Source organism: Empidonax traillii, unplaced genomic scaffold (assembly GCF_003031625.1).
Source record: "Empidonax traillii isolate 1590-97213 ecotype Southwest subspecies unplaced genomic scaffold, ASM303162v1 scaffold1046:size245406, whole genome shotgun sequence".
NCBI lineage: Eukaryota > Metazoa > Chordata > Aves > Passeriformes > Tyrannidae > Empidonax > Empidonax traillii.
In genome coordinates this window covers 101,973-128,179 of record NW_020956239.1, presented here as the reverse complement: position 1 = coordinate 128,179, position 26,207 = coordinate 101,973, and the positions used below count along the sequence as shown (strand labels likewise).

Genomic DNA, 26,207 nt, shown 5'->3' with positions numbered 1-26,207 from the left:
TTATTAAATTGATCTTAACACACAGGCTTTTCCTTCTTTCCAACTCTACTCCCCCTTCACTGGGAGGTGGGGAGTGTGTGAGCAGCTGAGTGGTTCTGCAGCACGTTTTTTTTGTACACCTACAATTGTGGAGCCAGTGAAGCCAATTATTTCTCCCAAGTCTTTTCACAAAAACTATAAATTCTACTACGCATTTCTTCAGACAGAAATGCATAGCCCCTCAGAAGCAATTTGGAACTTAACTGAATTACCTGCAATAATAATCCATGTATCTGTAAGTTTCTCAAATGACAGTTTCAGACCACGGTAAACAGGAATCCAGCTAAAAAACAAACAAACAAACAAAAAATCAAGATTCATTCTAGATCAGTAAATTTTAAACCTAAAACCCCATAAATTAATTTAACATTGATTGTACCATTTGGGTTATGCTAATTTTTTGAGTGTTCAGTAGCCTTGCATTACTTGTTTTTTTTTAATCATGCACCTTTAATTCAACTCTAAATTCCCTACCTCCTGAATCCACATTTTATTATACATCAGTTTACAGAGTTATGGGAATTAATGATGATCTTTGCTTACCTCAGTCGTGGAATGATAGGAGAAATTTGCAGCTTTACATATGTCAGGAAACCGTGTGCTCGATACTCAGGAAATTGTTCATGATTTTCCCAAGAATTTAGAATTATTTTTTTAATATGAAGTTACTCTCTTTACTCTCACTCTTGCTCTTCTTATAACACAACTTCACTCTTAACTTTTGACCTGTATAAGGAAACCTACACTTCACTATGGAGATTTCAAAGCATTTAAAACTTTTATCAAACTCAAAACACCGAGGAAATTATTTTCTTGTTTGTTCGGGATTTGTTGGCTTGGTTGGTTAAAGCATGACACTAATAATGTCAAGGTTGTGGGTTCCATCCCTGTATGGGCCTTTCTCTTAAGAACTGGACTCAGTGATCCTTGTGGGGCCCTTCCAACTCAGAATATTCTGTGATTCTGTAACAATGTAATTCCCCATACCTCATTCTGATAAAAGGAATCAAAACTATTTCACCTCAGCAGCACACATATGTACCTGAAGATACAGCGCGCATCCATGTGTATGTGTATGACATCCATATTATGTGTATGACAATGAGGAAAAAAAATTAGGAAGTTTAATAATTGAAGAATTAATTTCTTTTCAAAACGGAAAACCTCTATTTTGTTTCTTGGGTACACAGAAAATGAGCTAACTGATTATTCTTAAATATGCTATTGGGGTAGGATGACCCTTATACATATTGATTTTGTAAATCTGTTTAGGCAAGTAAACTGGAGATCTTCTGTAACCTATGGATAACTATTTCCATATCACTGTGTTTTGTTTGTTTCTGCAGCTATCTGCACAAGAACAAATACCTGGAAGTTATCAATGATGATGCATTTCTGGGAGTGCATAGTGGACCAACTCTACTGTAAGTAGGAGAAAATGGAGTAGAGAAATCTTTAAAAAATAATACTATTTTAGGTTGCACTTTCTTTCCAATCACTAGGAGCAGAGCAGAAGGGATGGGAATAGCATGTTTACAAAAACAATACCAGGAACAGAAGCTGTGCTTTAGGGAATTGGATTTATGAAATGCTTGTATCTTACACTACATACACCATTCCGACCAATTTTTCTTTTGAAAGATTCCATACTACAATCTGTTTCATGACTGTACAACTGTAATATAAAATAAGGACCCCAGTAGCATTCATGTAAAGGAAATCGAAAGAGATGAAAAAATAATTTTAGACAGAAAAATACTTACTTCTGGTGCTGTCGTTTCTTCTTTCTCATGTAATTTGCTTCCAGTCTGATTTTATAGTTCTCCAAAGAACTTTTACTAAAATTAGGAATCATACTACAGAATGAAAATAGAAGCTTTAAAGAGGTTAAGAACTTCTTGAAGAATCATGTTCCCTGACTCAAATCTTGTAGTATGTAATGTAGAGCATACGACTGATCACAAGGAGAACTGAAATAGTGAAAGAGGGACTTCCTCCTCCACTGCAAAACCAGATGGTGTTGGCAGTGCTCAGTCCACATAAGAATAACTTTTACTTTCTGCTCTTCAGGAAAATAGTATATTCACAGCAGAATAACAGTATAGTGTTCACAGAAGGATCCTAGCAGCTAAGCTATAATAACAAAAGGTGCAGAAGATATTATTTTTCTTCCAGAATCTTTCCAACTCTAGAACATCAGGCTAGCTACCAGCAACATAGGAAACTACATCAGAAGTTGTATTGATCATAACCAATTTATGCTACGAAGAGTTGTGCCCTTGCTGTGCAAAATTACAACAGACCTTTGATGGCAAGGTCATCATCACATCTCTGGTTCTCTCTGTTCCCACATCTCAAGTTAAATGCATTCCATGTCCTGTGTGCGAATGGTAGCCTGTCTTCTGCTTCAGCCACCTAAATTACATCGTCTTCTAGGGTGAAGAGGAAGATCTGGCTGCAGGCCCACCTTTCAGGACCACATACTTCCTCCATATCACTCTTTACCATAACCGAAGTTATTAGCTGGGTCCTTGGGAACAGGATATGAGACCAGTTCTGGGAAATTCCAGGTTTTCCTTTCATTGGTGTGAGGGGAGAGAGAGTCATATGTCTGAAGCAGATACCTTAAATAATTGGACATTAGAGGGGCAGTCCATAATAATCATAGAAACATCAAGGTTAGATGAGACCTTTAAGATCATCTAGTCCAACCATCAACTTAGCACTACCACTGTAACCCCTAAACCACATCACCTAGTGCCAGATCCAGATGCCTCTTAGACACCTCTAGGGATAATGACTCCATCACCTCCCTGGGCAACCTATTCCCATGCCCTAGTAGTGAAAAATGTTTTTCCTAAAATCTAATCTGAATCTCCCCTCTCTCAGTTTAAGGTCATTTCCTCTAGTCCTCTCACTGCAGGCACAGTAGAAGAGACTGGTCCCCACCTCACCATAACCTCCTTTCATGCAGTTATAAAGAGTGGTGAGGTCCCCCCTGAGCCTCCTCTTCTTGAGATTAAACAAACCCAACTCCCTCAGCTGTTCCATATGAGACATGTTTTCTAGACCCTTCACAAGCCTTCTTACCCTTTTAGACACATTCCAGCACCTCGATGTCTTTTAAAGTGCAGGGCCCAGAACTTAATGCAGTACTTGGGGAGCAGCCTCACCAGTGCTGATTCCAGAGGAATGATCACATCTTTAGTCCTGCTGGCTACGTTATTCTTGATACAGGCCAAGATGCCACTGGCACACTGTTGGCTCATTGAGCCGACTGTCAACCAGCACCCCCAAGTCCCTTTATGCTGAACAGCTCTCAAGACACTCCTCCCCCAGCCTGTATCATTGCATGGAGTTGCTGTGACCCAAGCGCAGGACTCGGCACTTGGCCTTATTGAATGTCACGGAGTTGTCCTTAGCCCAGTGATCAAGTCTGTCTAGATCCCTCAGCAGAGCCTTCCTACTCTTGAGCAGATAAACACTCCCACCCAATTTGGTGCCACTTGCAAATTTACTGAGGGTGCTCTCAATCCCCACGTCCAGATCATCAATAAAGATGTTAAATAGGACTGGCCCCAAAACTTAGTCCTGGGGAACACCACTAGTGACTGTCTGCCCACTGGATTTGGCCCATTCACTCTGGACCTGGCCATCTAGCCAATCCACCCATCCAAGCTGCAAGCAGGATGCTGTGGGAGCCCATATCAAAGGCTTTACTGAAGTCCAGATAGACTGCATCCACAGGCTTTTCCTCATCTACTAAGTGGGTCACTTTGTCATAATCAGTCAATCCAACAGCAATTCATGCCAAGCCACTCCTGTCACACCAGGATGACATTTTGTCCATTTCTAAAGTCACTTTCCCAGTGAACCCTGATGCATCACCAGCTCCTCTGTTTCAGAGCTGCTCAGAAAAATGAAGTTGGGAAAGACCAGTGAAGTCATCCTTACACAGACATGCAGGTCAGTTCTTCTTCCCCACTTCACTCACTACTTTCACTGCCCTTCCCTCTGCAAAAAACTACGTAAGTCAGTAGGGATAATATACACCAAGACCTTCTCACCTCAAGTCTGGCAGCCCTAGCTACCAGCTAGTGGGTCATTTCACCCAGTGCTCCTCTCCAGAGGTCTACGAAGGGAGGGAACTAGTCCAGACCTCTTCATTTGGAGTTGCAAAATCCTTGGGATGCAGATGTTTAAGAGAAGAATAGGTAAAGACAGTAACACACTGTGTCCCTCAGGATACTGTCAAACATAAACATGCTCTTTTGTTGTTTCATAGCACTAAGTCACCTGAGAGATAAATCTCAGTTGTGCCATGAGTGGTCAGATTCTCAGATAGCAGAGAGATGGTAGTTTTTTCTGGCCATGTCTTAACAGTTATTCATTTTGTATAAGAAAAGTACAATCAAAGCCCTGGTCCAACATCAGGAGAAGAACCGGCCATCTAGGCAGAACAAAAAAGTGTGTTCAGAAAGCAGAAGGCAATAAATCAAGAGGGAAACCTGAAAAAGTTCACAAAGGGGTTGTTCAGCTTCCTGTCTGTGGTGGCTGTTGCTCCTCTTCCTCCCTGCTAGTTGCATCACCTTCATTTCCACTGCTTCTGCTTTCAGGAGGGGTCAGGCTACCTATTCCTGAACTAGAATAGCCATGGTCAGACAACTGTGACAGAGGCTGGGTTGGTAATACGACAGCCTTTTTTTAATTAGTATTTGGATAATAAGGCCTTTTTCTGAACATTGCAGATGACATCAGAGAAGCCCTTTATCATTTTATTCCTGGTCAGAAAGACATTTTTCAGTTGATAGAACTTTACCTGGATTTCCATTACGTATTTCCATTATATTACATGGTCATAATAAATACAGTCTCCAAGCAAGGTGCAATCTTCTGTTACATTTTTGGTGTCGTACAGCTTCCAAACATAGCATTGCACACCTCTCCTCTGAGGCTACAGGTGGCACAATGGGCTGAAAAGCTTCTTCCTAGAGATAGCAGAAGACAAAATACTGAGTATCTTAAGTCAAAGGAGGTGAGAGCTTGCAGCAGCATAGATTTTTGACTCTTGACTCCAACTTTGGTTAACATTGGTATTTAAAACACCAATGTTGTTATTGTTATGCTAGACAGACAGAACAAGTTAAAATGCTGCTAAGGGTGGTGGGTTAATCATATGCTGTAATAACATTGACAGGTAAGCTCCTCTGCAAGGGCTAACTTTGAGACGTGTGAGCGACATGAAACCTCTTGGGGCTAGAGATGACTTCCTAGGATATGCATATCTAACTGTAAAGAACTTCCCTCTTACTCTATATTTTTAAGTTAGATCTCCAAAATTACTTGAATTTTTTCCAATCTTCTACAATTATTGTGCTATCCCAGCTACCACTGATCCTCAGTCTCAGGATGTTTTATATTTCAGTCTGAACAGTCAGCTATCCATCTCCTACTAGAATGATATACCTCCATGGCTAATAAGAGTCCCAGTACTACTTACAACTAAAGAGAAATAGTGTCATTACAGAGAGAGGTATCGCTTCTCAAAGGCAGAAAGCAAAAAATGGCACGTAAGCATAGTAAATCAACAATGATTTAAAAAGCCAGAGTATTTCACATCATGGTAGCTGTGATATACTAGTCCTAAGCTAAAGATTTTAATACGGTGTCACAGTTTAACCCTGGCCTGAATCTCAGCTCCTCACAGCTGCTGAAAAAGAAAAAAAAACAAACCACAAAAAAACCAAAAACACAAACCAGAGGAGAAAGCAAGCAAACCAAACCAAACAACAACAAGTGATGCAACAAAAACAATTGCTCACCACCAGCCCATCGATGTCCAGCCAGTCCCCAAGCAATGGCAGTCCTGACAAACTTCCACCCAGTTTTTAATCGCTGAGCATGATGTGATAAGGTCTGGAATATCCCTTGATCAGTTTGGGTCAGCTGTCCTGGCTGTGTCCCTCTTCACTGTCAGCTGTCCTGGTTGGCCTCTTCGCTGGTCAGATGGTGTGAGGAGCAGAAAATGCCTTGGCTCAGTGTAAGCCCAGCAATAGCTGAAATATCACTGTATTATCAACACAATTTTCACTCACAAATCAAAAACGTAGCCTCATATTAGCTGCTGTGAAGAAATTTAACTCTATGCCAGCCAAACCCAAAAATTGAGTGGAAGCCTAATATTTATTGCTGTGTCATGCCAATGCCCATTAACATCTCCCACAGGAAATAGAAGTGTCCTTGGAATTAGCGCCTTAGTATATACCCCCCACTACATCATCATGATCAACACTAATGAGTCATTTATAAAAAGAACAGAGATTTGTTAACTTGCATAACAGTCTGACCAATACAGCCCTTCCATATTCCTTGGGCAGTGTAAAAAGCTTGGTTTATTATAAGAAATAATTTGTTAAGTCATTTTCAGTTCAGGTACTTAGCTGTTGTTAGCTGGTCATTGGATATTCCTCAAAAAGAAAGCTCTACTTTCAAAACTGCTTTGTCTTGAAAATTAACTCTATGGGAAATTATCGTGAGAATATTGCTTTTTTTACTGGAGCAATGAATGGCATTGCTTATAGTGGGAGCAGTATGGAGAAAAAAAAAAATAAAGGAACACCTATGGATCTCAAAAGAGAAGCTCTGTCTTGCCTCCCTTAGCAAGCTGGAAGAACTAATTGTATGGAGTTCCCTTTATGCACTCTTGAATCAAAACAAGAATTTATGGTTGATGGAACATCTGCTCCACAAATGGTGCTTATTTCTGATCAGAATTTCAGCAGCAACAGCAACTTAAAGAATGAAATACAGACTATGGATCCACCCTAATGGGGTAATATTCCATTTGACTTTAAAGAAAATCAATGAGAAAAATTTAACTACAAAGAATTGTGCCTGTTTATATCTTTGTTGTATTAGCTTGGCCATGCTTTCAGACCCCCTAATTAGACGGTTTATTTAAGCAGGTATTGAAAAGTTCGGTTATTTTTTTTTTTTTTAAATTTTCAGTTTACAACAGCAAAGGAAGGAGGGAGTCAGTAATTCCGGTTCCTTTGTCACTGATGTGATCTGCTTAGATGTATATACAGACTGCTCCCTTTAGAAAACTATTTTAACAGAATAGTAACATTGCTCCTCATCTGAAAATGAAATCTTGGCAAGGATGCAGCAACTCAGAAGACCTGATTTACTAAATGCAATGAGAGCTGCTGCCTAGAGCAAAAGTTCAACAGAGTGCAACAAAAATACAATCAGGCTCGTTAGTTAGTTAGCTTTTACAAAACACACAGTCCAAACTCAAAACATTACAGTCACACAAGATACATATGATTAGTTAATTCTCTGCAGAATAGCTCTTTAAAGCATCATTTCCCACTCTAAGAAAGGGTCCTACCTCAGGAGATTCTGTTCTGTTCCTGCCGCTGGGCACAAGCAAGTCTTCAAGCAACAGGAGCACTCTGCATTCTGCTAATCAAGCAATGCAAATTTGTAGATTTAAAAAAATCTTTCAGAAGAGAATAAAATAGTATCTGTAGTCTAAGCCCATCTATTGTATATTTATTATATATTTTATGCTTTTTTAACTATTGCAATATTCAGAAATCTGTATATGATTCAGTAAAAATTCTCAATTGTACTATGATGCAATCAGTCTCTTTTTCTTAATTATCTGTCTTTTAAATAATCAGTATTACTTGATTTCATACTACAATTGCATGCTTACAGCAATGAAAAGGGTTGTTGGCAAAAGCTATTATCTGTGACTTCATAAAGCCAACAAAGAATTAGACCAAAAAAGAATAACCCAGGAAAAAAGAATGAAAATTTGGGTAACTAAATATCTGTTTAACACTTCTATAATATATACAGTTGGTTCAGAAAACAACATCTCTGAAATCATAAGCTGTTATTTTATTCCCACATTTATCTGAAGATCAATAGAGTCTCTTTAACATTTAATCTAATGTGTAAATTTCATATAAGATAAGGAACAGCCTAGAATTGTCACTTGAGATTTATAAGAAAACATGTGAGGACAAAACAAACCAGCTATCAAGCCAAAATGTTGAATTTGGTTGAGAGCACTTTGGTTGCTGTTACGCTTCACAGTGTAGAGCTCTACATTGCCGCAGACAGACCATTTCCAGCACCTGAGCGACCTGTAGACCAAGGCTATTTAAAGGCTGAAGTCTGATCTGGATCTAGGCTAGAAGTGAATGTTGCTTGCCTTCACCATAATCCTAAACATTTGACACCTTCCACAAGGAGTGTGGTTGCCCAGTTTCAGTATCAGCCCTGTGGCCATTTGTCAAAGGCCTTGTAGAAGTCCCAGGCAACTCTGAGGAGATCTTAGGTACAACACTCAGAGCAGTCTGCAAGGCAGGACTTATTTTTACAAAAGCCTTTTACATGCTGACTTTTCCCAGGTATGTCATATTAGTTGGTGATTCATTTGGGGAGCTAAGTTGGAGGTTGCACAAGAGAATGGGCAAAGGTCTGATGGACCTGTCAAGAGGATTTGTCTCAAACTGAAGTGACTAAAAAGGAGACTACGCAGGAAAGTGTGATAAAATGAATGATAGTTAGTCACAAGGACTGGATGGTTTTCACCAGAAAAGTTCTGAAGCAACTGAAGGAGGAAGTAGTTGAATTACAGGATCACTGAATTGTTAGGGTTGGAAGGGATGTCTTGAGCTCATCAAGTCCAACCTCTGTGTAATGTAAGCACTGCTGTGTTTAAACAACATCTTAGTTATCAATACTATTAGATATTAATGAGACTGACATAACTGCAGTCAGTTCCTGTTTTCCTGAGCGGACCAAAATCAGGACTGATCATCTTTGACCGACTGGGACTGACCACACTTGACTGATCAGGACCTGGTAACCACCGAAAGGATAAGGAAATAGCCTCCAGTTGCTACAGGGGAGGTTTAGATTGGATATTAGGAAAAAAATTTCACAGAAAGGGTTGGAAGTGTTCAAAAAACATGTGCATATGGCAGTTGACGGTATGGTTTTTTGGTAAACATGGTGGTGGTGCTAGATTGATGGTTGGACTCGATCATCTTAAAGGTCTCTTAGAATCTTTATTATTCTATGATTCTATATTACGGCACACTACAAAGAAATCTTTCAGGAAAATGTGTCTTCTATATGAATGCAGACACAGATCCTATAGCCTTGGCAAACTCCAGCTACTTGGATTCACATAGCTCTGAAGATGAGTAATTTATAAACATATTAATCCCATGCTTTCCAGTTTGAAGGCAGCTGCTGTGCTGCTTGAAGTAGATTGTGAATCTGAAGAGAAAATCATCAAGACTAGATTTGTAAGGTAAAAAAATCCCTGACAATGCCACACTTTCCTATTGGTCAGCTGACACACACTTCATCACTAAGTGTGGGCCTACAATGGAGTAACTAAGAAGTATCTTCCACTGGGAGAAAAATTATCGTCAGACTCCCAGGAGGCTTTTTGATTTGCAATAGCGGCGGTACAGTACGACCACAAGACTTCTTGATGGCAGCCACCATATCAGCAGTTTAGGGACTTCCCAAACTGGGAATTATGGAAACTTCCAGAATTCTGAGCCATTGTGTTTAATATGGCCCATGGATGGTACCAATTACCTATTGTTAGGTCTGCAATAAGTTTAATCCTAAATCAACAGGAATGTCAACGCAGCTGTGCCTGTAACTTTTATCCAAGCTCCCCAGTATAAAGCAAGCAGAGTGCTTGAAAACAACAACTGCTTAAATATACACTCCTATGCACATACTCAAAAGACTTCAAAGGATTCAGTAAGATAAAACAGAAATTACCCAATCTTATTACTAATTCTTCCAAGCTCTTTCTTTTCACTGAACAGATCTTTCTTGATAACATTCTGAGTTGCCACAAACTTTGTATGTTCACCTCTGCTCCCTGGGAAATTGACTCCATCTCAGCCCTGGGCTGGTTGCTCCTTTCTGCTCACAGCTCTCCAGAAGCTGCAGTTCCCTTCCCTGTGCATCCAGGGCCCTGGAGAAGCTCCTCTCAGCAACTGTTTCCAAGGCAAGAGCCCTTGTCCCCTAGGGTGTTCCTCCTGACCCAGCCATTTCTGTTAGGAACATTACACAACAAAACAAAGAGGTATATTGTTCTTCTTGTTACTTTGGTTTTTTGACCTGCACAATGAAACATGGCAATGACTTTCACAATAGAATATGCAATTTTGTGAAAAGATTATGCCTTTTCTCATTTTTTAAGTCACGTATTTTTAGGTCTCCCAAAACTTATCTCACAAGAGTGAATAATCATTGCCAATATGCATAGCACTATAGTCTAATACTGCTTCCAGTCATAGCTCTCTCCAAGAGAAAAGTCTTTATCTGCTCATTATTACTTCATATATAAACAGCTTTCTACTTTTATCATCCTAGCTATAGCTTTTCATGCTCTAATTGTAAAGTGCATATAGTATTTTTAGAACTGCATATGATATTTGTTAAAGTCATATTAGATTTACAAAGTGAAGTTCTTCTGTTCTATTTTCTAGTTCTTTCCCAAAACTTATCATTCTGTTTCCCTTCAACATTACTAAAAGCACCGACCTGACATTTGCAGAGGACTCAAAGATCTTTCCAGAGTGCTAGCTAAATTAAACCCCATTGTCATCCTTGTACAGTTAAAATTGCTTGATCGTAAATGCACTTTACATTTATCAATATTGAATCATATCAATTATTTTACTGCTCAGTCATACAGTATTGCAGGACCCTTCTGCTTCTTTAGACAATCACCTTTAGCTTTCACTACCTTGTATTACTTTGTATCAGAAACAAGCTTTGTTGCAGCTCGCCTCATTTTCTTTCCAGACAGTTCATGAGTATTTCAGTAGTACCAGTGTTAGCCTAGACTCCATGCACCCTGCTGCAATGACCTGTATATTCAGATAGCAAATAATTTTCCATTCTTCCTCTAGTATGAAAAATTGTCACATTTTCAGGCTTTTTCCCCACTCTTTTATTTTTTAATTAATTCAGGAGAGCCATTCCCTTTGACACATAACAGATTAGTTACCTCAACAGCCCTTGATAGCTGATTTTGTAAAGGCTTTTCAGAAATCCCAATTCATTGCACAAACAGGATCACCTTTCTCCTTAGCTTGTGTCAGTACATCTCTAAAGAACTCCCAAGAGTTTGTGAGGTATCACTTCCCTTCCAAAATGTCTCAGCATCTCCCATCACACAGTATTTAACCACATTACCTACTTGCAGATAACTGCCACCACCATGAGGACTTGATGGACACCTGTGAGGGTTGCTGAAAGGCCAGTCTTGTCTTGGTAAGATCTATTCCAAGATCTAGTTTACCAAGACATTTTGCTCCAGAAGGAGAGTTCTGTAAAATGACTCAAAAGGTAAAAAGGATCTTAGCTCAGAAGTTAGCAGGGGGAGCTTTAAACTACATTTGAAAGGGAATGGGGACATTGCCAAGCTTAACAGAGATAAGGTATGGGGAGAGCTATAGCAATCACCCAAGGAGCAAAGGAAGACTTAAGAGGGAATAAAAGCATCCAAAGATATAACCTCAAGACAGGACTATGGGGCATCCCTTTGCACCCCTCCTGGGATACTGACACAATCAAATACTTCTGTAAAGTGCCTGTACATCAACACATGCAGTGGAACAAACAGGAGGAACCAGAGGTCTGTGTGCTGTCACAGGGCTTTGATCTCACTGCAATTGCAGAGACATGGTGGGACAGCTTGCACGATTGGAATGCTGTCATGAAGGGCTACACGCTATTTAGGAGAGACAGACCAGGAAGGCACGGTGGTGAAGTTGCCCTCTATGTGAGGCAGCACTTGGAACGTACTGAGCTCTGTCTTGGATGGATGATGGGCAAGTTGAGAGCTTATGGGTTAAGATAAAAGGGTGACACAGTAAGGCTAACACTGTTGTGGGTGTTTGCTACAGGCCATAAAATTAGTACTAGTTTTCTTTTAGGTGCAAGAAACTAGTCAGCAGGCAAGACTTCTAGAGGGATAAGAACAGCACTCTTAAAAACCAATGCAAAGAAAAAAGCTGATTATTGTTTATTATTAGGGTGTTTATGATGAAAGTGCTCAATGTTTCTACACTAGAATCCTTTTTACAGGTTATTTTTTCACAGAGTGTAACTCTTGAGAACATGCTGACCTCAAGAGTCAGTAGAAGAGGTTTTGGGACAAAATAAAAACTGAGTAGAAAGCACTATCAGGACCAGATGACATTCAACCAGCTGTTCAGAAGGAAAGCCACCTTCCCCATCAATTGTCTTCTGAGGTAGTACTTACTCTACCTCAGCAGGCAAGTAGAAAGCAACAAACATAATACTCAATTTTCTGAGATATTCAGGATAGACTAATATAGAAGATTTTAATTTCTGTATATAAAGAATATTCTTTTAGTAATTGCAGTACTTTCTATTGAAGTGTGCTAGCAGATTAAAATGAGCCTAAGGAAGTCTAAGGGAATATACCTCTTCCAGTGGAAGATGTGATTTCTCTAAAGAATTTTTAAAGCTTTGTGTTGCATATGCACTTCTATCTGGTTGGCTTTAAATGTGTAATTTTAAAAGTCATTATATTTCTTTATAATTCATATTCTGCATTATGAAACATTAGAGACAAGAGCTTTATAAGATTAAAAAAATCACAGAGAAATAATAACTTACTTGAATTTGAATGGTATCAGAACTTACCAAGGTGATATGCAATCCCCACCTCCTCTGGATTTGATTTTTGATGTAGAATTCTATGAAACTCCTGAAGTACTGTAAGAATCTGAAAAAATTCTCATCCAGTCAGTGAATGTTCTGGCATTTGTTGTTTTTTCTTCCTTTACCTAGGGATGTCTCCAGAACAGCTGTCTCTAACCTTCCAGCCAAAGGACTGGAAAGCCTAAAAGAACTAATGGCCAAAAATACATGGACTTTAAAGAAATTACCAGCTGTAAAGATATTTCTTCAGATAATGCGAGCTGACCTATCATACCCAAGTCACTGCTGTGCTTTCAAGAGCTGGAAAAAGAAAAGTGGGTGAGTTTCACTATCATTCTTTTTTTAAGCTTGAAAGTGAAGACAATGCTTTATTATTAATATAAAATTACATCTATTGGCACTTCTATTACCATTTTTTCTAGGTAAAAACGATGCTCTTTGAAACAGAGATTACAATTGCAAACTGGAAGGAAAAAGAATGTTTTTTAGGACCTTTTCTAGAAGTTCATCCTCTTGTTGAGCCCAGAATTAAAGCGAAAGAAAAAAGAAAAGGGTACAGTGCTGTAGCAAGACCTGGAGAAAAGTGTGGGAGGGATTATAGCCTCAAGTCTCATGTTTTCAAACTGAAAAGTTTTTGACTACTGAAAAATTTTTCACTAGAAAAACAGTTGCATCACACCACAACATACAGTATTCCAAATCACTGCACTGCTAGTTAGCTGTAAAGAACCTACAGAACAGATACTGAACTGATGGAAGTTCTGGGAGAAACTGATTTGTGAGAAGCATTGAAAAAAGAAAGTAATACTGTATCTAAGAAGTGATAAACAGCAGATAAATATCATTACCTACTAAGAATGTAGAGCCCAAAAAGGAAGAGGAATTATGGATACCAAACAAGTCAAATTACTACCAGGGATAGCTGACAGCAACAGAGAAAGTAAAAATAGAGTAAAAAAAAAAAAAAAAGTCCAGAAATGCTCAAGTTTATTGTACACTGTATGTTCTGTTAACAGAAATATATCCAATCACATTTTTATAGCTATGTTTTCATTCGTGATGAAACACTTCAAGTGTTCCCTTTGATTACTGTGCTCCAGTCAGACTGTAAATGCCAGAAATTATTTCCCCTGTTACTCTTTCAGGATCCTGGAGTACCTGACTTGTAACCAGAGCGGCAGCCACAGCTTTCATAAGAGATCAGTCAAAACTCTCAGAGGTCCATTTTACAAAGACTATGCAGAAGAATACACAGACCACACTGATGCTGTGTATGACACAAACACCAAGTTTACAAATTTTCATGAAAATCCTCATTATTACATTTTCCTGGAAGAACATGGAGAAGAAAATCTTGGCTTTGGCAAAGAGCTCAAAAACCCTCAAATGGAAGATGTCCAGACCTTTGACAGTCATTATGACTATCCTGTCTGCGGAGCCAACGAAGATGTAATATGCACCCCAGAGCCTGATGAGTTTAATCCCTGTGAGGATATAATGGGATATCAATTTCTGAGGATTGCGGTGTGGTTTGTGAATCTGCTTGCCATTCTAGGTAACATTTTTGTCCTTTTCATCCTTCTCACCAGCCATTATAAACTGACCGTACCACGCTTTTTGATGTGTAACTTGGCCTTCGCTGACTTTTGCATGGGGTTATACCTCCTTCTGATCGCCTCAGTGGATCTCTACACCAGGTCAGAGTACTATAACCACGCCATAGAGTGGCAGACTGGGCCCGGTTGCAACGCAGCTGGCTTTTTCACAGTCTTTGCTAGCGAACTTTCTGTGTACACGTTGACTGTGATCACCCTGGAGCGCTGGTATGCGATCACATTCGCCATGCGTCCAGATCGGAAGATTCGCCTCCGGCACGCCTTGGTTATCATGCTGGGAGGGTGGCTCTCATGCATTCTGCTTGCCTTGTTGCCACTGCTTGGGGTCAGCAGCTACAGCAAAGTCAGCATCTGCTTGCCTATGGACACTGAAACACCAGTGGCTGAAGCCTATGTTGTCTTCGTTTTAATATGTAACATTATTGCTTTTGTCATCATTTGTGCCTGCTACATAAAAATCTACATAACTGTGCGAAACCCTCAGTACAAGTCAGGGGACAAAGACACCAAAATTGCCAAGCGGATGGCTGTGCTGATTTTCACAGACTTTCTGTGCATGGCTCCCATCTCTTTCCATGCTTTATCTGCCATTATGAACAAACCGTTGATAACTGTCACCAATTCCAAGATTTTGCTGGTACTTTTTTACCCCCTCAATTCTTGTGCCAACCCCTTTCTTTATGCGATTTTCACCAAAGCTTTCCGCAGAGATGTGTTTATCCTGCTAAGCAAGTTTGGTATATGTGAGCATCAGGCTCAAGTCTACAGAGGTCAGACAATCTCAGCCAAAAACAGCAGTGGCTCATATGGGCAGAGAATCAGCCGAGGGATAGGTCAGATTCTCACAAGCATTCATGACCCAGGCAATGATTACCTTCCTGCTGTGACAGTGCAGAACCAAACTCTCATGGAAGAATGCAAACAAACTGAGCTATAACATCTTAAAGTATCACAGCCAAAACCTGGTCAAGTGGTGATTGTGCACACAGTGAATCAAGTGAGAAGATAACACTCTCCATATCCTTTTTCCATAGCATATCCCTTGCTATGTCTGAAAATACCTTCAGAGCGGTCTTCTTTTGGACAAGCCACTCATTTGAACCTCTTGTTTCACACTTCGATCAGTGCAAGTCAAAAGCTGCTGTTCTGATGATAATTCTGGAAGTAGATGTGAATACTTTATCTAACTAGGAAAACTTATATATATAAACTGAGCAAATATAAAGCATACCCTAATCTAAAAAAATTTAAGGTAGTAGGAGACTAACAATAAGTCTTAGGGGTACTTATATGACTAAAAAACTTTTATAATTAAAATAAGATTAAAAAAAAAAAGTTGACATTCTCAAATGCCTATGTATCAAAAGGTTCAGTTTGTTTTCTAAAAGAAAATTTCTAAAACTTTCACTAGGCCTAAAATGGAACAGATTTCTTCTGCTTCTGTCATCCTGACCTAAAACAAACTTAGCCTTTTGTTTGCCATTCTTGGTTTAGCTGTGTGAGGTGGAAAAAGAAGCTTCTTCATATGGCTATACAGTGGTAAAAGGGAAATATCATTGACTTTTCAGGTGCTTGTAAGATAACAGGTAAGAAACACTAGGACATTGGTGTGCTGCAAAAACTCCCTTACTATCACTCTCTCACTTTTTAATAAACTTGTTTAGGAAATGGTTTAATTTGAATTTGAAGATCAGGCTATCCAGTCAAGTTAATAATGTTTGTATTTTTATTTTTTGATGACTGACACAGTTTTTACCATACTTCAGTGCTGAAGTTTAATCTAAGCATGTTTATTGCTCTGAACACCCTGTAACTCCTGCTTTCTCACCACTACTGCTGTCCCTGCTTACCTCTCCCTTACATGGCTAGAATGACTTTCCCTTTAGTACTTACTATATTGAACTGCCTCACATCTACACTTAGACCACGGGAGTGGATCACCCCTTCAGGTTACTTCATGCCATACAGTTGCTGAATTGAAAGCTGACCTGCAGCTCCTCCAAAATGTTTTAATAACATCTGCTTTGTAGCGAGATCTGTTATCCGACTTCTGTAATGTCTGCAATACAACTACACGAATCACATGGTTTGCTTCTGGTTGGCCACAGCCTGTCTGTAACTTGGGCACATAGTTTCCACACTGTGCTTAAAAAAATTCCAAGCTCAGATACAAGGAACAACTCATTTGCTTTGGTCTTTTGCTCCAGTGAAGCACTAAATCATCCTTCTGCCATACCTCCTGTTAAATGGGCCTAGACCGAGATAAAGCTTGGCTGTGCTCAGTTCATTCATACACCACAAACAAATGAACTGGGGCCTGCCTTTCTACTCCTCCTGCAGACATCAGGACTCAGGGTAGGAGCCGCTCTGCCCAGCTGGCTTGTCAACACTTGTGTGGCCTGAGTGCCAGCAGGATCAGATCTGTTCACAACCAACTGTACAGACTAGCTCTGTAAGACTGCTACCAAGACTACCACTGGTCATTTTACTCGGCTATCTGAAAGCCTTGCTGTAAGAATGGAGAACACTGAATGAATATTTGCCTTCAAGTAAGTATTGCAAAAGTCATTTTGTAACATCTATACTGGTTTTAATGGAATTACAGTCTTTGAGGAAGTATAATTAAAGTGAACAGACAATTGGCAGTTCTTTTATAATGTGGGTTAGTAGTATCTAAGAAACCATAATTGTGAAGCCCTTCAAACTGCTAGTTACTACAGCTGGAAACTGAATGCTTGCAAATGCCATGGACATGCTCTAATTCAAACTCAACTTGATTCCGTATTTCTGATTATAAACAAAGACTGCTTCAGTGGACAGAAACAAGGGCCTAGATTCACCATTTCCATGAGATGGTCTTATACAAAATAATTAATCCATCATTGCTAATGCCATAAAAAACCCTACAATATTGAACTATAGATTAATTTAGCTGCTTATTCTGGGGGAGCGGCATGCTTCCATTTTTTTTGTTCATTCTCAGCAAACTTTGAAACCAATAATGATTTATGGCCTCCCCTTCTGCAATCTGGACTCACCCAGTATTAAATCAGAAACATAAACATAGCTTCTTAAGTGTGCAGATCAGCAAAGGTCCCTACTTTTGAAACTGTTGCATTTGTGATGCTCTGGCTGTGCAGGAGAGTCCCATAGCAATATTACGTTGAAGTGCAACCCCACCCCCAGGTTCTGCCACCCTTCTGATATTGGAATAATCATTAAAGGGAGAAAAGGTTTCCTGAGTGCCTTTAGTATCTCAGCAGCAGCTAAGACAATCAAGTTCTAACATTTATGCTACAGACTTCACAGATAGCAGTGTACCAGTGGAAAAGAACATTAACATTCAAGCTTGAATCATTTTCTTTTTTCAGAAAGAGAGGAAAGGCTAAATCAACATTTACATTAAAAGTGCTTCTAAAATAACATGGATCAATTATTTCAAACCTCTTTTTACATTAAACCAGAATATTTGTTCCATGGAAAGTAGTAGGACACTGGAAGGATGTAGCATGTTGGACTGACACAGGTTGCTTTTGAATTAATACAGTTCTTTACTATTACTAATGGAGGACAGATATATTTACACATTGAGCTTTCCTGTCTCTCATCATTGCATATATACTATTGCCTATTGAAAGAATTACGTGATATTGCCTTTATCAACGAAGTTTGATATTTCCAGTTTGTCTTGCTTATTCTTGTGTTTAACTGGGTGAAAAATATTTTAAAAGCTAATGGAAAGGTCCAGGCAATAGACTTTAAATAATTAATTTGTCAGACCTTTTCTTGTAAATGTTTGTATCCTACAGATACTCTCTTCCATTTCTGCTCTGATCAATCCCTTCAGCCATTTTTGGTTTTGCACGCACCTTTATGTAACACTTGCTACTTTAAATCTGTCTCAGCAAGATGTATTATTTCTGGCATTCAGTAAGTATTTTCTCTATGTTACTTCAGAAATAATGCAGAGCATTGGAATAAAATGTTTTGTTCAAAATTGGAAGAGGTTCAGGTTCTTTTGAAGGTTTTAAAATATTTTTTCTATAGATGAAGTTAATACTATTTCTCTTACACTCAACTTCATTGTTCTCCTTGGCTGACCTAAAGCCAAAAAGACTGACTGCACAACACACTGTTTGACATCGGTTTGGATTTTTTCCCTCCATCACTAGCTGTGAAAGGGATGTCCTGAATGGTCATCTCAGACAGTGCAGCAGGGATAGAAAAGAAAGGTAGTAGTACTGCTGAGCTCTGGGATTCCAAAACCGTCATTAATTACATCCAGGACAATCAGAAGAATCACCTAACTGCCACAAGGTCCTCTTCAAAAAACTAAATCTGGAATCTAATCTTTTCATTCCCTTTTTTAAACTTAATGTGTATGGTCTGTCACAGGGACTAAGGATTGAACACTTCATGAGAAAACACTTACATACAATGAAGATTGTGTGGTGGACTCTACTGCAGCAATTCTCAGAATAACTAACCGAATCTGCCATTATGCAACACGAAATAAGATCCCTCCCTCCCACTACGTCTTCCCTCAGGGCAAATATCCCTAGCCCCATATTTGTCAAAATTTATGCTGCCAAATTTTATTTTTGGTAATTCTTATCAGTGGGAGGAGATTACTATCTTTGCTATATGGATCCCACTACTGAAAACTGTCAATGTGATCAAATATGGGTTATCTTGAGATAGCCTCCCTCTCTCAAAAAAGACACCTGACTTCCCCTTGCCAATTACACCTGTAATTGTGCTTCCTGCTACATGAAGCTTTAGGGTGCAAGGAAAGCTTTTTCTCAGTTGCAGATGCCAAGTGACATCAGCTAGGACAATTTAGTTTATAGGCTACAATAAAATCCAATGGGTCAACAAGTGACAAGGAGGAAAGAGTTCCAAGAGGTCTAGGAAGTTCAGTAGGTGCATAAGGGACCTGGAAAAAGGAGTGAACAGCAAGATAACAACATTTGCTATAATACTGAGATATTCAGAGGAATAAGAAAAACAGATGGCTATGAAGAACTGTAGAAGGGCTTCTTAAGATTGAAGAGGAATTCAATGTAGATAAAGTGATACACTTGGTTAAAAAAATATGAATTGGTATCTTAAATTACATGCTCTGAGCTGATAACCCCTATTCAGGACAGGATCTTAACAGTGCAGTAGACAAGTTCATAAAAATACCATCTTATGCTTCCTGGAGATTAAAAAGCAAATCAAATTATACTATTGAGAAAGGAGTAGAACAACAGAAAACTAATATAATAGAATTAGAAAATTTTCAGATTAGGGTAGCAAGGAAAATGAAAGGTTTGGAATTACAGCTAAGGAATCTCTAAGTAAAATAGGCCTCAGACTAGAAGGGAAATGACAAAGCTCAGTGAAGTCAGGAGTAGCAGCTGAGTTGCTGAACTTCCTCTCAAAGGTTGCTGTGGGTCATAAAGTTTACATGGGTTTACAGGTAAACTGAAAATTCATGGAAGAGAAAGCTGAGGAAAGATACTAAACCTACAAAAACTGTCTGACTAGGGTGCTCCTGAACTGCAAATATTTGGCAAATGGCAGTATTTGGGGAGTGTATCATGTGTGCTTGCTTATTCTTTTCTTCTTGGCTCACCATGCACCATTAGCAGCTATCAGAGACAGGATTCTGGCACAGGAGGACCTTTGGTCTACTCCACAACAGCCACTTTTCTTATCTTCAACCAGTTCCCCTATTCAGACTGCAAAGGCAGCTTCAATCTCATCTTTCTTCAGTAGACCCAACCTCAGAGCTCATGTAGATAAAACAAAACCAGCTGAGTGAAAAACAGCATATTCCCTGTTCACAGAGTTGCCTCAATAGATTTGACATGAGGGCAGAGGTTTCTCTCAGAACTTTGCACAAAAATGGGAAGAGACAATACTACTATTTTGGGGAGCTTCAGACGACTGAGATTTCAGACTGGAGGACAGAAAATCCTGTTTCACAGGGGCAGAGAATGCCATTATTTTCTCTACATAAAGTTCTATGATTCTATTTGCTTTATGTGATGGTAATACGCTACTGAAGATTTATTCATTCTCAGACGCTATCGAAAAAAGCTGTCAAGTTGAGCTGGAGCCTTAGTTATTAAGACTTGGAACATTCTCTGACCTTTGCTAGCCAGATGTGGAGTGTTTTTATTGAGTAGGTATCAGTTCTAGATGATACCATCTGCAACAGGTCAGTTACAGTCAAAGTAAAGCACACCCTGCTATGTTATCTGGATTTTGAAAATAGCACAGGCAATCAAGGATAAGTTTCACAACACTACCATAACATTTTGGTTTATTAACTTAAGTGAGATGCACTTTTGTTTCCTTTCTTGTGGAATAATTGAAGTATTAATGCTCATAACACAGTCTTTGGAAAATCTGTACCAAAACAATATCCTTCAAAAGTGAAGCTTGATTTGAGCAGAATCCTTATGCTTGTGTATTAAAATGAACCAAACCCTCCCTTCCAGTTTTTTAGGTAGGCTAATGAGTAATAGTAATATAATCTGTACTGTTTTTCTAACAGATGCCAGGTGTCTGCACTCTAAAACCACTCAGTAATCAAATGGTTTCTGGGTTGCTGTTAAAATTGGACAGAGTGAGGCACAAAATTAGTTGGATATCATGCCTTTCCATTACGCCCTCGCCTATTCCTTGGTAGGGATTCTGAAAGTATATGACATTATACTGCATTTAGATGTAGGCTTTGTGGGCTAAGGCACAAGATGTTGAAGGGCCATCATCATGCCCCGGAACAGAAGATAGTTAAGAGGTCTCAGTGACGCACACTGAGAGATTCTGAGAGCAGTGTCAACCTAGAATCCACACTGATTCAATAACACATCTGCATAAAGCTGAAATATTTCTCATCTATTTAGGCCCTTCCATCTGATCTGGCTTATTTTTGTGTGACTGGAAATCATAATGTGAAAGTGAACAAATGAAGGTTCCATGAGGTCAACACACAGTATTTCATCAGCAGAACCATCAGTTTTAACTTCCTATCCCATCCCACACCTGCCTCCCCTCTGCCCCCACATACACACATAGGTATGGATTTTCACAATAATTCAAATCAGCAGGTTCTCAGAGAGTACCAATCCTGTGGAGTTTTGTAACTGCCTGTCCTTATTTTCCACCCTGAAAATATTGGATAACTATTCCAAAACACAGAAAAGTCTTAACTACAGTCCAGAACTTGGACCTCATTGGGGCCATCCTGAACTTACTCCTTCCAAGAGCTTAACTTTTGTAGGATCAATATAATCAACTTCAATCTCACACCCTACCTTTTAGGGGAGGACTTCTCTGTGCCATCCAGATATGCAATGACAGAGCTTGTCTGTGTGGCCATCTAACATCATATCCTTATTGCTGTACACCTGTGCAGTTCCACTGAAGCTCGTGACGCTTTGTTAGTGAGTTCGAGGAGAAGGAGCACATTCATTTTTGGTTCTCAGCTGTTTAAAATGCAGCTGTGATGAAGAGTCTCCTTTAAGTTTTCTATTTTTCTTCTCTCTTTTAAGGAATGAAATCTGTTGTGAGCTAACTTCATTAACAACCCATATATAAACAGTCATTACAAAGTGACTGATACTTGCATATATACTGTGATATTTTTATAAGACCCGCTTTGCTGCCAAGAAGAGCCTCCCTCTTTCAAACGCTGAGACTGATGACTGGCTGGACTGCCAAACCCATGTTGGTTGTCTTAAAGTTTCAACTGAAATTACAGTGGCTTTTCTTTGAAAAGTGAAGAAAAATTACAGTACTCCATGTCTTCTATGAAGGTAAAGCTGCAACAAACCAAACCTAAGAAGAAATAAGAGTTTTAACAAAAAGTTCTCACTGCAAATGCTGAGGTGTTATCTGAATGTCTCTTCTCCCCTTGGCACACACAGTAGCACTGAAATACCAAGCAGCACCATGGTTGTATTTATGCTGCATGTACAATGCTGCTTTCAGTTTGACTGTAGTAAGAATTCCCTAAATCATGTGTGGATTACTGCTGCTGCCTAGAGGGAGCTGTGGAAACAACAGATCAATTCTTTTCTAGCCAGCTACAGATTTCCAATTAAACCCTGCAATGATATGTCAGTACAAAGCAGCAAGAAGTATATTTTCATTAAAAACCAATTAAGAGGGTTGCTGATAAACTGGCACACGTGCTTTCCCATGAAAGTGCAGGGGGAAAAAAAAATTCCCTCTTTTTATTTCTTACACTTCTCTTTTGACAAGAAAGACCGTAGTTTCTCCTTGATTTTTTTTTTTAAAGGTTGGTTGCACTGTTTTACCTTTTTCTCTGTACTCTCCATTTCTTCTTTCCAGTTTCTCTTTACAGCTCCTTTTGCTACTATGGAAGAAACTCTATACTCTGTTTGAATTGTATTCCCCACCTACTATCTAAACTGATATAGGTTACATGGCAACACAGCAACCTCAAGGAGAAAGTCATTTCAGGATATGAAAATCATTCAGGACAGAAAACGAGAGCTAAAAGATACTCTAAATAAAGGTTAACAGCAATTTGATCTGCTAAAATTAAGAACTGTTTCACTTTCTCTCTGCCCCTTCCCAAAACCAAATTAAGTGATAAATGCAAAAGTGTCTGCGACGTGAACGTACTCTCCTTCAGCTAACTCATTTTTAACACCAGTACCATCATCATACTTATCAAGCCATTTGTCAACTCTCTAAGCATACATGGAATTTCATTAGATGCTGCTTTATTGTTTCAGCACTGAAGCTACTTATGAAAATCAGACAGACAAATTCAGTCTACAAAAACCAGCAAGTCAAAAATATTATTCCCAGCACTAATGCCTTTTCTTTGTTAAAAGTTCGGACAAGGTGAGCTCAGGAGGAAAGAGCTTCCATCCTGCAACAACTTGAATTTTCTGAAACAAAACGCAACCCTGTGCCTAAACAAAACCTACAAGCAGTATTTCTATAAGGTGAATTCCGCAATAAATCCCTTTTAAAAATGCTGCACTTTCCCAGAACGCTATGTTTTCCAGAATACATTACCTGTTGGAACCAGACAGTCTACCTCCAGTCAGCTAGTTGCTCCTCTGAGGGGAAAGGTACAGCAGGACACGAGGAGTCCTATCTGCAGGGACTTGCAGCAGGATTCCTAGGAGAAATTGGAAAAATTAGGTAGCCCGGAGCCTTGGCAGAAAAGTCTGCCTTCCTTATTTTGCTAGTCAAAACAGTTTTCTCTATCACCAGTAAGGAAGGGTTTTTCTTTACCTTGGACCTAAATCCTGACAGCTCTGGCACTTGTAAAGAAGCATCCCAACTCCCTTGGGATTCAAACATTGTCCTCTCTTCAGACATTTAGAAGAATGTTCCACAGCGCAGTTCTCCTTCATGTGGTTCCTCTAGTGGAAGAAAAGCACTTCTACCTTGACAGAATCACATGCCCACACGTAACATTTTTTGCTGTTACAAGATTTTTCTTAAATTATTGTTACAGTTCAATGATAGTCTTTGTTTTGGATTTGCTACTGAAATATACTTATCCAAAGTAAACACCATGTTTTCAGTTTCAGTAACTTTTTATTTCTTAAACTGAACTAAAAATGAGAACAAAGCTAGATACATAGTTATCATTAAAAAAGTATTTTAAAATAACAGTTCACCAATATCCATCTTCAGAGAGCAGTTTTTGACCTATGGGAGTAAATGGGCAACTCAGTATCATTTGTAATGTAAAGCACTGTTTAATTTATTTTCTCTCCATATTCTTTACTTCAGATAACCAACCTTCTTTCAGGTCACGTAAGGGCATCCACATCTATATTGTCTTAAAAGATGCAATTGCACAGGCACTTCACACAAAAATAACTGGGAATGACTTCACTCCAAAAAAAAAAAAAAAAAAAACCAAACATGTACAAAAACCAATGTTTGGAATGTTATGACCACTGAAGGTCAAATGTGGTTCAACTGCAGTTCATCTGACTGTACTACAGATGTCATTATATCTAAAACGATTAGAGTTTAGCATAATCCCATTAGTGGTAAAAACTGTTTGAAAAAAGAATGCTGGAATCTGCTCTGAAAACAAGGGGCAAGTCTTTAACAAGTATTTCACAAACAAAAGTTTGGGTTAGAAAAAACAAAACTCAAAAGCTGATACAGTCAAAGACAAATTTTAAGGAATGATGTGTAGTTGAAACTAAATGGGGATATAGTGAAAGCTACGCTAATATCCCAAGATTCTTATCCTCTCGTACCTCTGCAATGACAATAAACGAGCTATAGAAAAATCAGAAAAAATTCATGTAATTTTAACTATACTTGATTTTGAAAAAAAAAATTCCTTGAAATACTTTGCTCCAATACAGCTGGGAGAAACCGCAACAGTCCTTCTGAAAACATTCTGGCCAAAACAACAGGCCATTCTTCTGAACTGTTTTTCTTACATAGTAGGCAAGCTCAGATAGTAATGATCTCTTTTGATAAAACATCATAGTTTCTGATACTTATCCAGAATCAACTCCAAATCCTTCTCAAGTAAGGCAAATGTTATGGAAAAAGCAGTACTGTGTTTTTTCAGAGTTGCTCAAGTGTTGAAAGCTGGAGGGCAAAGAGGAGTATTAAAGTTGGGGGGGGCGGGGGAAGGAAGAACCCTTGAATACCAGGGAAAAAATCCAAACCAAACCACATCACTCCTTACAAAACTTGGTTTGCTATACCTTGACACCACTACAGCTAAAAGATTATGTCAAAATCCCACATTACAAGATACAACCCACAGAGGCAGTATAGTTTATAGCTTATTTTCTTTCTATTTGAATTTCAAGTTCAAAACTTAGGTTTAAAAATAAATCACAAGTCATGTCTCAAGGTATTGCTTTTAGACAAGAACTAAAAATATGTCAGCTGCTTATGCTAGAAAGCAATTCTGTCAGATTAGATTAATTGATGAAGATGAAATCTTTTTAATCAGCCAGCTATCATTTAAGAACTCTGCATTTTACTTCTTGATATTGTCTCTCATTTCCACTTACAGGACTGGCACTGACATGTCACACAGAATCGCAGAATTGTCAGGGCTGGAAGGGACTTCTGGAGATAATCCAGTCCAATCTCCCTGCCAAGGCAGGGTCACCTGGAACAGGTGACACGGGATCGTCACAGGTGGGTTTTGAATGTCCCCAGAGAGGGAGATTCCATAACCTCCCTGGGCAGCCTGTTCCAGTTCTCTGCCACTCTCAGTGTAAAGAAGCTCTTCCTCATGTTGAGGTGGAACTTCTTGTGTTTTAGTTAATGTCCATTACTCCATGCTCCTGTCGCTGGGCACCACCTAGAAGAGTCTGGCACCATCCTCCGGGCACCAGTTTTTGGGATATTTGTATGCATTAATGAGACCCCTTGTCAGTTTTCTCCTCTCTGGACTGAACAGGTTGAGCTCGCTCAGTCTCTTCTCAAAAGAGAGATGCTCCAGATGCCGAATCATCTTTAGGGCCTCCACTGGATCCTCTCCAGTAGCTTTTTGTCTTTCTTGACCTGTGGAGACCAGAACTGAACACAGTACTCCAGATGTGGCCTCACTAGTGCCACACAGAAGGGGAAGGTCACATCCCCAGACCTGCTGACCACGCTTTTCCTGATGCACCCCAGGATACTACTGGCCCTAAAACCACATTGTTCAATCAATCTTGTCTCAACACCTAAGCCTCAAGTTACCATAGGGAGAAAATACTGAAACAAATACACAACTCTGGTCTCAAGATTAAACTGCAAAATTTTTTTTATAACACTGTGATGATGTTA

At 39.2% G+C, this 26,207-nt stretch overlaps 1 protein-coding gene and 1 long non-coding RNA gene across 2 annotated transcripts in view; one reads left to right on the top strand and one right to left on the bottom strand.

Moving 5' to 3' along the window:
• TSHR (thyroid stimulating hormone receptor) overlaps positions 1-15,660 on the top strand; it is a 59,808-nt gene extending 44,148 nt beyond the window's left edge. The window contains exons 8-10 of the mRNA XM_027904358.1: positions 1,386-1,463; positions 12,919-13,107; positions 13,935-15,660. Of these exons, the coding sequence (XP_027760159.1) occupies positions 1,386-1,463; positions 12,919-13,107; positions 13,935-15,342 (1,675 nt within the window). The 3' untranslated portion in view covers positions 15,343-15,660. The remainder of the gene's footprint in view (positions 1-1,385; positions 1,464-12,918; positions 13,108-13,934) is intronic.
• Positions 578-22,197, bottom strand: LOC114068348. Its single transcript, XR_003573574.1, has 4 exons — positions 21,716-22,197; positions 7,433-7,506; positions 4,859-5,027; positions 578-765 (listed from the first exon to the last, which is right to left on the bottom strand). It is a non-coding gene; the product is annotated as an uncharacterized LOC114068348 (long non-coding RNA).
• Positions 22,198-26,207: the final 4,010 nt, after the last annotated feature.